Source organism: Schistocerca gregaria, chromosome 10 (genome assembly GCF_023897955.1).
Source record: "Schistocerca gregaria isolate iqSchGreg1 chromosome 10, iqSchGreg1.2, whole genome shotgun sequence".
Taxonomy (NCBI): Eukaryota; Metazoa; Arthropoda; class Insecta; order Orthoptera; family Acrididae; genus Schistocerca; species Schistocerca gregaria.
The window spans coordinates 198946284-198963722 of NC_064929.1; the positions used below are offsets into that span (position 1 = coordinate 198946284).

A 17439-nucleotide genomic window follows, 5' to 3' on the forward strand; every position below is an offset into this window, starting at 1 on the left:
GAACAGAAAAAAAAAAAACTGGTATCGGACCCTTCAGTTGACTTTCAGCTCAAAGGAAGCAGGAGATACCGAGAAACACCCAAACATACAAGAGAATGTGGTATCGAACAAAACAGTTTATATCACCTCAAACGAAGCATGCGATTCCCACCAACCCCTGAACAATAAAAGAAAATGGTATCATACACTTCAATTCACCTATAATACACCTCAAATGAAACAGATGACTCCAATCAACCATCCGACCTTCAAAACAATACGAAGAAATATTACTGAACATATATTTTAGCCTATAGAACACCGCTAAAAGACACAATACAACAAAAACCATTCACGTCTGTCATCAACAACAATAGAAACTACACTACAAAAATCTTTTGTAACCTTGTTTGGCTCCCGAAATGGCATAGATGATGGGTGGTATCCCGTGCTTCAACTGACCCAATTTTCAATACAGCTGAAAATTTATTTAACTATAAAACTACAGTGTAACTTACATTAATAGCATGTCAATGACATCGCTTTTCCCTTCAAAAACTGCACTGGTGTCGTTCCTATTGCAATTACCAACACGAAAAAATGAAATAAAAAATCTACGTCCGCGAAAAAATCTTTGGCACTCTTCCAAGTTCCCAACATTGTAAAAAAATTACTTTGTTGACGAAAAAGTACGCATCCCCCAGCGTTCCCCCAGAAAAACAGCACTGATGATAACACTTTTGCACAACGCATCGTGTTCAGTAAAGGGAGCAACTTTCCATGTTAGTGGTAAGGTAAACAAACACAGTGTTCTAATTTGGGGCCTACAGAACCCGCATACAGCCATTGAACATGTACGAGATTCACCCAAAGCCAATGTGTTTTGTATGATAACCCCATCATCTGTTTACGGCCCATTCTTCTTTGATGAAAACATGGTTAACGAGTCTGTACGAAGCCATCTTCATTTTTCAACAAGATGGGGCACCGCCTCACTGGAGTCGCAATGTGCGTCAGTATCTGAATGAAACTCTACTGGACCGTTGGCTTGGTCGTCAAGGAGCTGGCGACTTAGTATGTCTCAGCTGGGCTCCACGGTCACCGGAATCGACACCCTCTGACTTCTTTCGTTAAAGACAACGTTTGTGTATACCACCACTCTTATAGAATCTGTGACAGTTGAAGAATCGGATCCGTACTACCATAACATCAGTGACGAGGACATGCTTGCTTGAGTATGGGAGGAATTTGAATATCGATGTGATATTGTTCGTGTCGCTGATGGAGGATATATTGAACATCTGCAATCTAAACTTGAGAGGTTTGTAAATATGTGTGTCAAGTTTATTACTCGTATGTCTTGTTTTTGTTGTGGTCTTCAGTCCTGAGACTGGTTTGATGCAGCTCTCCGAGACTGGTTTGATGCAGCTCTCCATGCTACTCTATCCTGTGCAAGCTCCTTCATCTCCCAGTACCTACTGCAGCCTACATCCTTTTGAATCTGCTTAGTTTATTCATCTCTTTGTCTCCCTCTACGATTTTTACCCTCCACGCTGCCCTCCAATACTAAATTGGTGATCCCTTGATCCCTCAGGACATGTCCTACCAACCGATCCCTTCTCTTCTAGTCAAGTTGTGCCACAAACTCCTCTTCTCCCCAATCCTTTCAGTACCTCCTCGTTAGTTATGTGATCTACCCCTCTAATCTTCATCATTCTTCTGTAGCACCACATTTCGAAAGCTTCTATTCTCTTCTTGTCCAAACTATTTATCGTCCACGTTTCACTTCCATACATGGCTACACTCCATACGAATACTTTCAGAAACGACTTCCTGACACTTAAATCTATACTCGATGCAAACAAATTTCTCTTCTTCAGAAACGCTTTCCTTGCCGTTGGCTGTCTACATTTTACACTCCTGGAAATTGAAATAAGAACACCGTGAATTCATTGTCCCAGGAAGGGGAAACTTTATTGACACATTCCTGGGGTCAGATACATCACATGACCACACTGACAGAACCATAGGCACATAGACACAGGCAACAGAGCATGCACAATGTCGGCACTAGTACAGTGTATATCCACCTTTCGCAGCAATGCAGGCTGCTATTCTCCCATGGAGACGATCGTAGAGACGCTCGATGTAGTCCTGTGGAACGGCTTGCCATGCCATTTCCACCTGGCGCCTCAGTTGGACCAGCGTGCGTGCTGGACGTGCAGACCGCGTGAGACGACGCTTCATCCAGTCCCAAACATGCTCAATGGGGGACAGATCCGGAAATCTTGCTGGCCAGGGTAGTTGACTTACACCTTCTAGAGCACGTTGGGTGGCACGGGATACATGCGGACGTGCATTTTCCTGTTGGAACAGCAAGTTCCCTTGCCGGTCTAGGAATGGTAGAACGATGGGTTCGATGACGGTTTGGATGTACCGTGCACTATTCAGTGTCCCCTCGACGATCGCCAGAGGTGTACGCCCAGTGTAGGAGATCGCTCCCCACACCATGATGCCGGGTGTTGGCCCTGTGTGCCTCGGTCGTATGCAGTCCTGATTGTGGCGCTCACCTGCACGGTGCCAAACACGCATACGACCATCATTGGCACCAAGGCAGAAGCGACTCTCATCGCTGAAGACGACACGTCTCCATTCGTCTCTCCATTCACGCCTGTCGCGACACCACTGGAGGCGGGCTGCACGATGTTGGGGCGTGAGCGGAAGACGGCCTAACGGTGTGCGGGACCGTAGCCCAGCTTCATGGAGACGGTTGCGAATGGTCCTCGCCGATATCCCAGGAGCAACAGTGGTCCCTAATTTGCTGGGAAGTGGCGGTGCGGTCCCCTACGGCACTGCGTAGGATCCTACGGTCTTGGCGTGCATCCGTGCGTCGCTGCGGTCCGGTCCCAGGTCGACGGGCACGTGCACCTTCCGCCGACCACTGGCGACAACATAGATGTACTGTGGAGACCTCACGCCCCACGTGTTGAGCAATTCGGCGGTACGTCCACCCGGCCTCCCGCATGCCCACTATACGCCCTCGCTCAAAGTCCGTCAACTGCACGTACGGTTCACGTCCACGCTGTCGCGGCATGCTACCAGTGTTAAAGACTGCGATGGAGCTCCGTATGCCACGGCAAACTGGCTGACACTGACGGCGGCGGTGCACAAATGCTGCGTAGCTAGCGCCATTCGACGGCCAACACCGCGGTTCCTGGTGTGTTCGCTGTGCCGTGCGTGTGATCATTGCTTGTACAGCCCTCTCGCAGTGTCCGGAGCAAGTATGGTTGGTCTGACACACCGGTGTCAATGTGTTCTTTTTTCCATTTCCAGGAGTGTATATTCTCTCTACTTCGACCATCATCAGTTATTTTGCTCCCCAAATAGCAAAACTCATTTACTACTTTAAGTGTCTCATTTCCTAATCTAATTCCCTCAGCATTACCCGACTTAATTCGACTACATTCCATTATCCTCATTTTGCTTTTGTAGATGTGCATCTTATATCCCCCTTTCAGACACTGTCCATTCCATTCAACTGCTCTTCCAAGTCCTTTGCTGTCTCCGACAGACTTACTACTTGCTCAATATACAGAGTGAACAACATCGGGGAGAGGCTACAACCCTGTCTCACTCCCTTCCCAACCACTGCTTCACTTTCATGCCCCTCGACTGTTATAACTGCCATTTGGTTTCTGTACAAATTGTAAATAGCCTTTCGCTCCCTGTATTTTACCCCTGCCACCTTCAGAATTTGAAAGAGAGTGTTCCAGTCCATACGTCTTAAAGTTTATTAAATATAAGCATTCGAAATACAGATATTCTTTTTGAAACACCTTGTATTACGGAAAGTGTGGGGGCCCCGAAGCAGCCCAGTAACAGCGCTCGCATCTTGTAGGTTCCCGATATGTGGCCCTTCCAGCCAATGAGCTCGGCGCTGTTTGCTGCCGTGAGGTTGGCAGCGCGGCCACTTGCTCAGTTATCAGCCGGTGGCGCGACGCTCCAGCAGCCGGCGGCCACTCATCTTCAATTGACGTCTGGCAGGCGAACGGGAGAGCAGTGTTCCCAGTGGCAGTGCGAGCGACGCAGCAACAGCAGCCGTGACATGGCGACAGCGAAGAAGGTCTTCAATTTCGGAGCCGGGCCGGCGAAACTGCCGCGGGAGGTGAGTTTCTGGCGCTCCCTGAGCGAGGCCTCGCGGTAGAGGAGAATGTGTTGCGTCCTTAGCGTGTGAGCGTAGGTCAAGTCACTCCCAAGGTCAAGGTCAGGTGCGACGCCTGTCGCTAACGGGAGCTTGTTTACCCGTCCACCGGGCGGCAAACGGAGGCTCCTTCAATGATCCAACGCAGCAACAAATAGCGAGCCGCACGTTTTTGAGTCTTAATTAGTTTCGGTGTAGTTCGCGTCCATTTTTACGGTTCCGTACCTCAGTGGATAAAAAACGGAACCTTTGTAGGTAGGTACCACAAGCTGCGACGTAGTCGCGAATAAACAGTAATACAGAAAGTGTACAATTTTTTCTTTTAATTCCACAAAATTGTTACGTCCTTACCGGTTTCTATCAGCGATGACCATCTTCTGATCTGCAGCAGAACACGGGAAAAATACAAATACAACTAGTGGATTGTTTACATCTTAAAACGATAAAAAATGCCATAATGAAAAGTGTTACTGGCATACCACGGAAAACATGCGTTTAAAATATTAAGAGGCATAGCTGTTTTAAAATCATGTTCAAGTATAATGAAACCATTAATAAAATCTTCTCGGTTCTCAAGCCGCGTCAATTCGAATTGGTGCGGCTCGAAACCGAGAAGATTGTGTTCATACATGCTACCGCGAAAACTACGAGGACACATAACGAATGAAGTCATAGTGGTATCGTCAAAAGATAAACGCAAGATCATCGTATCATCGTCGCACATATTTAAAATATGTCATACATTTAGGCCACAGTGTCGGCTGAATCGACTTGTTAACAGTGTTACTGTTCATAACAAACTGCAGTACAGTAGCCACAAGAATGTCAAGTCGTTAGCTCCATGGATGCCTCTACTGTAGGCCTACACATATTCAGTGTACAAAGAATACACTACGTAAAATCTGTAGTGGGCGTACCAGGTGTATAAGTTATTACAGTGATAAATTGCAGTAAATTAAAAAGACTATTGAAGTTAAATTTAAATTGTTAAGAAGTTTGATGTAAAAAACAGCCAAAGCAAAACAACACGCTGAAAATCCAAACAAAAGAACATGTTACATTAATTCACGTTCAGGGTCAATTGCCAGCACCATTCATCAGTTCTCTGCAGGCGATTCTGTGAATCGATACTGTCTTCTGGCGTTGTTACTTTGTTATAGACAATCGCGAACCCCATCATCCGCGAACGGTTTTCAAGAGCATCTGACGCGTTCTACTAGAGCATTTAGTATGTACTTCTGAAACGGGCTTGTGGCGGTTTTAGATAAAAATATAACGACATACGTAAGAACAAGCTTACAGAGCTAACAGAATAATATAAAAATAATAAAATAAAGAGGGAAAGGAGCCAAATGAATTAAATAATAAATAGACTGTGGTAAGTAATCACGCCCTTTGTTGACGTCGAACTTCGGCCTCTCGTACCGTCTGACATTCCGTTCCAAGAAAACGTGATAAAACACAGTAACAAACAACTAAAAAGATTACCTAGCTGATGCAATGTGTTATATAAACGGAGAAGGTACAAGCAAGCACGGGAGTAATCCGCACAATATGAGAAAATGAAGCAAAAATGCAATGCACTCTAGACTAGGTAAAGACAAAGGCAAGATGCACATAATAAAGGCTTTCAATAATCGATGTTGATCATGCGAAGTAAAGTAGGTATTGGGTGCAAATTCGCTCTGTGCTGTATTATTGTTGGCCCTTGCCCTTTTCGCTTTATAAATTGTAAGATGATAACTTTATAGAATGGCGCTTTGGCTTCCTGTGAATAATACGCGTACTATTCTGAATCCTCCCTGTTATTACGACCACCATCTGATAAATGCAATTCCAAAGCAGCTTTCTTACGCGGCCGTGAATGCTCTTTAAACGTTACATAAAAGAGCGGCCGGCTTGGCCGATATATCATCACATTATTACAATCAATGCTGTGTGCTCCAAACGCATCACATTTGTCATGTACACCTTTTCAATTTATGTTTTACTCAAAGCTTTAGCTTCTTATGAACTTGAAAGCCACCCCTAACGTAAGATTTTCTGAAACTTTTGCTGCTACATATTGCCGTGAAATTCCACTGGCATGGCTGTCATACTTTTCTTTGTTAGTTCTGTTTTCTGGGCAAGAGTTCATTTACATGCTGTTTGTTTTTCATTGCTTTAGCCCAGGGCATGGGCAACATTTGGTGACCCGCGCGCTTGATTCAATACTAATTAATTAGGCAACGGCCATACAAGCATTTTTCTCACGCGCGTTTACGCCGCTATTCAAGCAACACATACGAGCGCTTCTCTCACGCAGCGTCGAGCCTAGGAAAACCCTTTGCCAGCAGTGCATCACTACAAACTACGGTAACATTCACTGTGCGCACTTCTTGTTCCGGCAGCTATGAGCGGAACTTCGTTAAATAAGAATGCTGTCCTTTCACTGTGTCATGTCCAATGGCGTCGAATAATCTATAAAAACAGTTGCAGTTTGTAATTAACGGGCGATCTTTACATACAGGTTAGTCACTAACTCTGTGTAAATATCGATGATTGATTAAAATTTGCGCGCGTTTTCATACATTACAGTAAAGAGAACAGGACAATGCAGCACCTCACAGCCGGCCGGGGTGGCCGTGCGGTTCTAGGCGCTACAGCCTGGAACCAAGCGACCGATACGGTCGCAGGTTCGATTCCTGCCTCGGGCATGGATGTGTGTGATGTCCTTAGGTTAGTTAGGTTTAATTAGTTCTAAGTTCTAGGCGACTGATGACCTCAGAAGTTAAGTCGCATAGTGCTCAGAGCCATTTGAACCATTTTGAACCAGCACCCCACACTTGGAAAACATCACGAACAAATGGCATGGCACACAGAAAACGCACTTGAAATTGGGAATAATTTCCCGAAAAGCGTCGTGCAATATGTAAATTAAAAGAAAATCTGCAGGCTTTCTCCAACGATTTCCGATGAATGAAGTCAGATTTTACAGGTATCTAGGGACTGGGAATTCGATGCATTCTCTACATTTTTAGTTTCTTCTCGACCGATCTACGATAGCTGGCATTATTAGAGACACATGCACGTTCAAATGGCAGATGATAAAAGAGAACTATACGTAACCACCGACTACAGAAGGGCGGAAGAATATCAGCGACCAAGTAGAGAAGACAGCAAATTCCCCTCACTGATTTTGATGTTGCTGTGCAACAGTCATGCAATATTTTTTTAAAGGAACTCACCGCCATTTGACTGTTTTATTGTTTATTTAAGTGCAACCCAGGTTTCAGCCTTTTATGCCATTTTGAAGTATTTGATTTTATGTCTTTAACATATACTGCAGGACACTTAACATGTTATCAGGGTCAAAGTTGGTAATAAATTAAGAAAAGTATTGGCTTCCCACGAAATGCCAGATGTGAAATCATAATCGTGTAACAGATCACTAAGTAATCCCTCATTGTGTTGGATCCGTAGATGGAAACCTCCTAAGAAGCGTTAAACCATGAAGATCAGGCAGCAAACATTGTAATTAGAGAGAGTAATTTTCCGTTGTACTAACGACGATAACAGACAGAAATTATTGTTTCAGATTCATAGAAGTAGGGGCGTTTGGTCATCAAGCAGACTGTAATGTATACAAAGCAACAGAATTAGGTCAAACGTTTACAATCACACTTTAAGTCCACAGCTCGTGGTCGTGCGGTAGCGTTCTCGCTTCCCACGCCCGGGTTCCCGGGTTCGATTCCCGGCGGGGTCAGGGATTTTCTCTGTCTCGTGATGACTGAGTGTCGTGTGATGTCCTTAGGTTAGTTAGGTTTAAGTAGTTCTAAGTTCTAGGGGACTGATGACCATAGCTGTTAAGTCCCATAGTGCTCAGAGCCATTTGAACCATACTTTGAATTTACCACATGCAACATCACTTTCAAACGAACCTCATGGACTGAAAATTCCTTACGTGTTTGTGGCTGACGGGGCTTTTTCTGTGAGCGACGACTTAATGAGACCATTCGCCGCAAAGAGCTTGACAAATAAACAAAAAGTGTTTAACTACATGCTATCAAAAGCACGGCGTTACGTAGAATGTGCACAGTGCATTTTTAGTAGTAAAAGGAGTATTTTCCGTCGTCCAATCGATATTAATGTGGGTGTAGCGGATACTGTGATACAAGCATGTTGCACTCTTCACAGTTTTGGAAGGCAGTGAGACGGCTACAATTTTGATGATACGCTGACATGCGTGATGGAAAGAATTCGTGCACATGGGGCAAGAGGAACTAAAGGTGCGTCCCCACGATGCCATTTTTGCGCATGCGCATAAATTTCCAACAGCGCAACATGCATAATTTCCTGTAAATGGAGGCCGTAAGTAAAGTGAATTGTTACCCGCCATCGGTGGTAATCTTTGCACTTTTCAGGAGATGACAGGCATCCGGGTCCCTTATGTGTTTGATTGTGTAGTGTGTTGAGGTTATGCTGTAAAGCGATTTATGTGCAGTAATGTCCACTGACTCCAAAGGATGCACACATAAGCTTATAGATGATACAGACAAATAAAAGAAGTCGTGTGGAATCCTGCTTCGGAAGTTTGTTTGAATAAAAGTGTGGTGTCACCGCCAGACACCACACTTGCTAGGTGGTAGCCTTTAAATCGGCCGCGGTCCGTTAGCATACGTCGGACCCACGTGTCGCCACTATCAGCGAGTAGACTGAGCGCCGCCACACGGCAGGTTTAGAGAGACTTCCTAGCACTCGCCCTAGTTGTACAGCCGACTTTGCTAGCGATGGTTCACTGACAAATTACGCTCTCATTTGCCGAGACGATAGTTAGCATAGCCTTCAGCTACGTTATTTGCTACGACCTAGCAAGGCGCCAGTATCCGTACTATTGATATTGTGAATCATGTACCATAAAGAGCGACGTTCTCCATTAATGGATTAAAGTTAAGTATTCCACCAGCTACGTCCGTTTTTCTCAATTCTAATTCCCTTGTCATGTTCCAGACCTCACGCCAGCCTGCGTGAGCTTAGATGCGTGCATTTCGGCCTCCTTTTAGTAACCCTGTGTTGGCTCTCCTGCCAACCACAACAAAAAGTTTGAGATGCTGCGCTGAGCGTCATGTATTAGATAAAAAGTCTCCGATCATATTTCTGTAAAGAATAAGATACTGTAAGTTTCGAAATAGGAAAACTGAGAATAAAAAGCCAAAATTTATGAAACGTGTATATGAAAACTGTGGACGAATGTTCACTCTATGCTTAAAAGCACAACTGAGCAGCCTGACATCTGAACAAAAGAAGTGATGGGGAATGTGTAGCTCCTGAACAGACTACTAAAAGTAGAAATGGAGCACACTGATGATGCAAAATATACGAGTGAATAACAGAACTTCCGTTCTAGTGCATTCGGCCGTCTATGATTCCCAAATTTTGTCGAGTCCGAGGATGTTAATCCTCATATCGTATTTCACGATTTAAATACAAATGACGCACTGAAAGTCAAGTTAACATTCACACAACTACTAAGAACCTCCCATAAGTACTTCTCAGTTTAAGAAATAATCAATTTTATTTTTATTCCTTTATTCGTGTTCCGTTATTACAGTATGCAAAAGAATTGCATGAATATGGAACAAGTCATAATTATATACAGCACAGTATTTATAAATGTTAATAGATATAAATTTTAATATTGTATAGGAACAAAATACGCTAATAATTACGGGCTTAGGTATTTACTACACTGAAACGAGGTAGAAAACAGTCAAAGAACAAATTACAAATATTCCACACTAAAAATCTGATAAAACTGAAATGATTTGTTTTGAAATGAGGAATAAATAATTCACACGAGTATAAAGGTTGGTCCATTGATCGTGACCGGGCCAAATATCTCACGAAATAAGCGCCAAACGAAAAAACTACAAGGAACGAAACTTGTCTAGCTTGAAGGGGGAAACCAGGTGGAGCTATGGTTGGCCCGCTAGATGGCGCTGCCATAGCTCAAACGGATATCAACTGCATTTAAAAAAAAAAATAGGAACCCCCATTTTTTAATGCATATTCGTGTAGTACGTAAAGAAATATGAATGCTGCAGTTGGACCACTTTTTTCGTTATGTGATAGATGACGCTGTAATAGTCACAAAGATATGGCTCACAATTTTAGACGAACAGTTGGTAACAGGTAGGTTTTTAAAATTAAAATACAGAACGTAGGTACGTGTGAACATTTTATTTCGGTTGTTCCAATGTGATAGATGTACCTTTGTGAACTTATCATTTCTGAAAACGCATGCTGTTACAGCGTGATTACCTATAAATACCACATTAATGCAATAAATGCTCAAAATTATGTCCGTCAACCTCAATGCATTTGGCAATACGTGTAACGACATTCCTCTCAACAGCGAGTAGCTCGCCTTCTGTAATGTTCTCACATGCATTGACAATGCGCTGACGCATGTTGTCAGGCGTTGTCGTTGGATCACGACAGCAAATATCCTTCAGCTTTCCCCACAGAAAGAAATCCGGGGACGTCAGATCCGGTGAACGTGCGGGCCATGGTATGATGCTTCGACGACCAATCCACCTGTCATGAAATACGCTGTTCAATACCGCTTCAACCGCACGCGAGCTATGTGCCCGACATACATCATGTTGGAAATATATCGCCATTCTGTCATGCAGCAAAACATCTTGTAGTCACATCGGTAGAACATTCCGTAGGAAATGAGCATATACTGCACCATTTAGATTGCCATCGATAAAATGGGGGCCAGTTATCCTTCCTCCCATAATGACCCACCATACATTAACCCGCCAAGGTAGCTGATGTTCCACTTGTCGCAGCCATGGTGGATTCTCCGTTGCCCAATAGTGCATATTATGCCGGTTTACGTTACCGCTGCTGGTGAATGACGCTTCGTCGATAAGTAGAACGCGTGCAGAAAATCTGTCATCGTCCCGTAGTTTCTCTTGTGCCCAGTGGCAGAACTGTACACGACGTTCAAAGTCGTCGCCATGCAATTCCTGGTGGATAGAAATGTTGTACGGGTGCCATCGATGTTGATGTAGCATTCTCAACACGGACGTTTTTGAGATTCCCGATTCTCGCGCAATTTGTCTGCTGCTGATTTGCGGATTAGCCGCGACATCAGCTAAAACACCTACTTGGGCATCATCATTTGTTGCAGGTCGTGGTTGACGTTTCACATGTGGCTGAACACTTCCTGTTGCCTTAAATAACGTAACTATCCGGCGAATGGACCAGACACTTGGATGATGTCGTCCACGATACCGAGCAGCATACATAGCACACGCCCGTTGGGCATTTTGATCACAATAGCCATACATCAACACGATATCGACCTTTTTCGCAATTGGTAAACGGTCCATTTTAACACGGGTAATGTATTACATAGCAAATACCGTCCGCACTGGCGGAATGTTACGTGATACCACGTACTTATACGTTTGTGACTATTACAGCACCATCTGTCAAAAATCAAAAAAAGTGGTCCAACTAAAACATTCATATTTCTTTACGTACTACTCGAATATGCAATAAAAATAGGGGTTCCTATTTCTAAAAACACAGATGATATCCGATTGACCTACGGCAGCGCCATGTAGCGGGCCAACCATAGCGCCATCTGGTTTCCCCCTTCAAGCTTGACGAGTTACGTTCTTTGTAGTTTTTTCGTTTGATGCTTATTTCGTGTGATATTTGGCCCGGTCACTATCAATGGACCACCCTGCATAAGCCGCCAGTTACTAACAAACAAAATTTTATTGCCAGCCTTATCGCTGCATTTTCCCAAGCAGAAAATCCAAAATCCCGTCATGACCTTCTCCTGAAATTTACAGACCAAACGTTGTCATCTCTTTACATTTTTCGTACCTCTGTACTTATATACTAGTTTACCTACAGTAGCTTTTGCGTTTTCTTTTCTGTCGCCTTTTCATAACAATAAACGCAACACAAGTTCCCAGGCAAAGAACGAGATTCACAACAGACTTGCGGAACGAGGCAACGTGTGGACACGAGAACGCCCGTGAATACATGCGTTCTGTTCAGAAATTTGTGTGCGCGCCGTTTTATTCGCGTGCGTCTGGGATTGCGCACGACGAAAGAGGCATCATGTGGACATTCCTTAATAGTGGCAATGGTATTAGAGATCAGTTTACTGATACCGCCTGTTACTTTCAAGGATCTGTACCAGGGCTTGACTAGTTTTTTTAGTCTAAAAACTGGCTCGTTGACTATTTATGAATAAGTGTACACTCTTTATAACTATTAATGAAATATTTACTTTCATTGCTCACCAAAATTTGATTTCTGCTTGTCATCCGTTCCATCCCCATTTTTCTCCCTGAATGCACGCTGTAACTGCTCGCCACATTCTCACTTTGTATCTATGCTTTTATATTCTTCGTTCAATGTGTTGCAGAGCCATGGTTGTATCTGCACTTCCGTAATCATTACTTCGGTGTCCAGACGCACCATTTTCATAGTTTGTAAGATAAGGAAGACGGCCGCAGTGACAACAATGCGAGAGTGGTACAATCTATCTACAGACTGAGCAGCGAGCTCCAGGCCCAGATACGTCACAAGTGATACCTGCACACAGACTGCTCCACAAAGTTAAGGCCAGGACACATCGCTGTGCTCCTGCCTGTTCCTCTACGAACCCAGGCACGTCAGCCTTCCCGTTGTAAATACACTATTGACCATTAAAATTGCTACACCAAGAAGAAATCCAGATGATAAACGGGTATTCATTGGGCACATATATTATACTAGAACTGACATGTGATTACGTTTTCACGCAATTTGGGTGCATAGATCCTGAGAAATCAGTACCCAGAACAGCCACCTCTGGCCGTAATAATGGCATTGATACGCCTGGACATTGAGTCAAACAGAGCTTGGATGGCGTGTACAGGTACAGGTGCCCATGCAGCTTCAACACCATATCACAGTTCATAAAGAGTAGTGACAGGCGTATTGTGACGAGTTACTCGGCCACCATTGACCAGACGTTTTCAGTTGGTGAGAGATTTGGAAAATGTGCTGGCCAGGGCAGCAGTCGAACATTTTCTTATCGAGAAAGGCCTGTACAGGACGTGCAACATGCGGCATGCGGTCGTACATTATCGTGCTGAAATGTAGGTTTCACAGGGATCGAATGAAGGGTAGAGCCATGGTCGTAACACATCTGAAATGTAACGTCCACTGTTCAAAGTGCCGTCAATGCGAACAAGAGATGACGGAGACGTGTAACCGATGGCACCCCGTACCATCACGCCGGGTGATACGCCAGTATGGCGATGACGAATAAACGCTTCGAATGTGCGTTTACCGCGATGTCACCAAACACGGATGCGACCATCATGATGCTGTAAACAGAACCTGGGTTCATCCGAAAAAAAAATGACGTTTCGCCATTCGTGCACCCAGGTTCGTCCTTGAGTACACCACCGCAGGTGCTCCTGTCTGTGATGCAGCGTCAAGGGTAATCGAAGCCACGGTCTCCGAGCTGATAGTCCATGCTGCTGCAAACGTCGTCGAACTGTTCTTGCAGATGGTTGTCTTGCTAACGTCCCCATCTGTTGGCTCAGGGATCGAGACGTGGCTGCACGATCCGTTACAGCCATGCGGATAAGAAGCCTGTCATATCGACTGCTAGTGATACGAGGCCGTTGGGATCCAGCACGGCGTTGCGTATTATCCTCCTGAATGCGCCGATTCCATATTCTGTTAACAGTCATTGGATCTCGACCAACTCGAGCAGCAATGTCGCGATACGATAAACCGCAATCGCGATAGGCTACAAGCCGACCTTTATCAAAGTCGGAAACGTGATGGTGCGCATTTCTCCTCATTACACGAGGCATCACAACAACGCTTCACCAGACAACGCCGGTCAACTGCTGTTTGTGTATGTGAAATCGGTTGGAAACTTTCCTCATGTGAGCACGTTGTAGGTGTCGCAACCGGCGCCAACCTTGTGTGAATGCTCTGAAAAGCTAATCATTTGCATATCACAGCATCTTCTTCCTGTCGGTTAAATTTCGCGTCTGTAGCACGTCATCTTCGTGGTGCAGCAATTTTAATGACCAGTAGTGTATTAATGGCATATTTCGTGCTAGCCAACGGCTTTGTCGCAGTGGTAATACCTGTTCTTGTCAGATCGCCGAAGTTAAGGGCTGTCGGGCTTGCCTAGACTTGAGTACCATGCGGTCTGCCGAGCGCTGTCGGCAAGCTTGGTTCACTTAGCCATTGTGAGGCAAACTGAGGAGCTACTTGACTGAGAAGTAGCGACTCCGGTCACGAAAACTGACAACGGCCAGGGGAGCGGTGTGCTGACCACATGCCCCTCCAGTCCGCATCCGGCGAAGCTGTGGCCTGAGGAGGACACGGTAGTCGGTCGGTAGAGTTGGGCCTTCGAGGCCTGTTGAGATGGAGTTTAGTTTAGTTTTTTTATAGTTCATCCTCAAACGTGTTCCGGCACGGAAATGGCCCGGATATGTGTGATGATGCCCTTATACAGACTGCGGCAGCGGTTTTGTCAAATCAGTGGAGACGAACTGCACAGACACATGTGGAGAGTGTTAATTTTTCACTGAACACTTTACGCTATATGAAATACAGTAACTAGTAACTAACGTAAATAATCATGTAAACTGATTCTTTCGTCGATTCTTGGTAAACAACAGTATAATAAATGAAAAGCAGTATATTGAGTTAATCTGTTTTTGGTTTACAAGGCCACCATCAGAATTTCAAATTATACCGTTTCCAAATAAAACGGAATATTCGCATCACATTCATTCAGTTACAATAGTAGCGTCTTTTTTAGAATTCTTGAGAGTATTTTCGTGCTGTCGTTGCAACTACAAAAACAACGTGTTTCGCTTTATTCAGGTAAAGCATCATCAGTGGTGATGATTTCCTGTTGATTTCTCGCCTACATCGGGAAATGCCGTCAATGTTGATGTTTTTTCTTCTTTAGTCACATATAGTTTCGGTCTTCTTTTCCCGATGTAGACGAGAAATCAAGCGGAAATCACTACCAGCGACCATGCTTTATCCCAGTTGGTGAAAACACTCACACACACACAGACACACACACACACACACACACACACACATTTTTTGTAGTTGCAACGACAGAACGGAAATACCTCAAGAACTGTAAGCCAAATGCGGACAATATGGTCACACAAGTGACATATTTAGAATGTTTCAGGAGATTGATATGGACAAATAGATCAATAAATAAACACCAACAGGAGATACTTAACGCGTACAAATAACGGTAGCACCAATGAATGGTCACGGGTTTGTTTGACCGACGGGGGGGGGGGGGGGGGGGGAGATGTTAAACAATGTTACAAGAACTACTGAACACTTAAGGAATGTAGGTACATACACTATGTGATCAAAAGTATGCGGATACCCCCAAAAAATACGTTTTTCATATTAGGTGCATTGTGCTGCCACCTACTGTAGGTACTCCATATCAACGACCTCAGTACTCAGTAGTCATTACACATCGTGAGAGCGCAGAAAGGGGCGCTCCCCGAAACTCACGGACTTCGAAAGTGGTCAGGTGATAGGGTGCCACTTGTATCATTCGTTTGTAAGCGAGATTTCCTCACTCCTAAACATCTCTAGGTCCACTGTTTCCAATGAGATAGTGAAGTGGACACTTACAGTACAAAAGCTTACAGGTCGACTTTGTCTGTTGAAAAGGGTCGTAATGTGTAATAGGCAGACATCTATCCAGACCATCGCACAGGAATTCCAGATGGCATCAGGCTCCACTGCAAGTACTGGTAGGTGAGAAAACTTAGATTTCATGGTCGAGCGGCTGCTCATAAACCATGCATCACGCCGGTAAAAGTCAAACGACGCCTCGCTTGATGTAGGGAGCGTGACTGAGCAGTGAAAAGGTTGTATGGAGTAACGAATCACGGTACACAATGTGGCGATCCGATGGCAGGGTGTGGGTATGGCGAATGCCCAGTGAACGTCATCTACCAGTGTGTGTAGTGCCAACAGTAAAATTCGGAGGCGGTGATGTTATGGTGTGGTCGTGTTTTTCATGGAGGGGGCTTGCACCCCTTGTTGTTTTGCGTGACACTGTCACAGCACAGGCCTACATTGATATTTTAAGCACCTTCTTGCTTCCTACTGTTGAAGAGCAATTCGAGGACGGCAATTCATCTTTCAACACGATGGAGCGCCTGTTCATAAGGCTACGGGTGGGCCAATACCATATTGAATTCCAGCATTACCGATGGAGGGCGCCACGAACTTGGAAGTCGTTTTCAGCCATGTGTTCGGACACTTTTGATCACATAGTGTACTCTACAGCCTCCGCGCCCCATATACGAGAATGGAGGAACGAAATGACGTGGTCTCTAATGAGAAGGGTTTTTGTCAGAACTCCAGACTCGAAACACAACATTTTGTGTATACATCTTTATACATAAGAACCAATCCAATGCATCCGTTATATGTTTTATGCGAAATCTATGTGGGGAAAGGGGGGGGGGGGGGAGTGGTTTCTGTGGGTGCAAGGAATTCACGAGTCCATCCAAATGTGAAGGCTGACTGCTCTCAAAGGCGCCATCACGTAGAAGTCCTGTTGACGCGAATGTAGGTCGCACAGCAGTTGTGGCTGCGAAAACAATTCGTACAACGCACCGATACAGAAGAACTAACTGATGTCGTAATTTACATAATTTCTTTTAACATTTGGATAGTTGCACACTTTAAACATCAAATATGTGTCCAAAAAACGTTCGTATGTACGTTGAATAGAATTAGCTTTTGGTACTTCTTTAGTGTACATATAGACGTGTACAATATGCTTAGCAAACGGAAATCAAAACATACATTGCGCGTAACACATTTTGTAGTAACAAAATACAGGGTGTCCGAAAAGTCTTTCCCTGATTACATAAATTGATAACTCAGGCTAGAAGTAAGATACAAATATGAAACTGTTGTCTAATTGTTTACAAACTATCAAATCATTTTTCACACATCAGTTAACTTCCACATGAGCACCCTTGGTAGCACGTAGCACATCTAGGCCATAATCAATTTCCGTCCACACATTAGCCAACATCACTGGAGGGATCGATTCAACGACTGTGGTTATCTGTTGCCGCAGGGTTTCAAGATCTGGTACACGTGTTCGGTAGACCTCGTCCTTGACATAACCCTATAAAAAGAAGTCTAATGGGGTTATGTCAGGA

At 44.4% G+C, this 17439-nt stretch overlaps 1 protein-coding gene across 1 annotated transcript in view; it reads left to right on the plus strand.

Moving 5' to 3' along the window:
* Positions 1–17439, plus strand: part of LOC126293368 (phosphoserine aminotransferase) — a 120770-nt gene that overhangs the window by 46342 nt on the left and 56989 nt on the right. Inside the window, exon 4 of the mRNA XM_049986570.1 lies at positions 3878–4144. Coding sequence (XP_049842527.1) covers positions 3887–4144 — 258 coding nt within the window. The 5' untranslated portion in view covers positions 3878–3886. The remainder of the gene's footprint in view (positions 1–3877; positions 4145–17439) is intronic.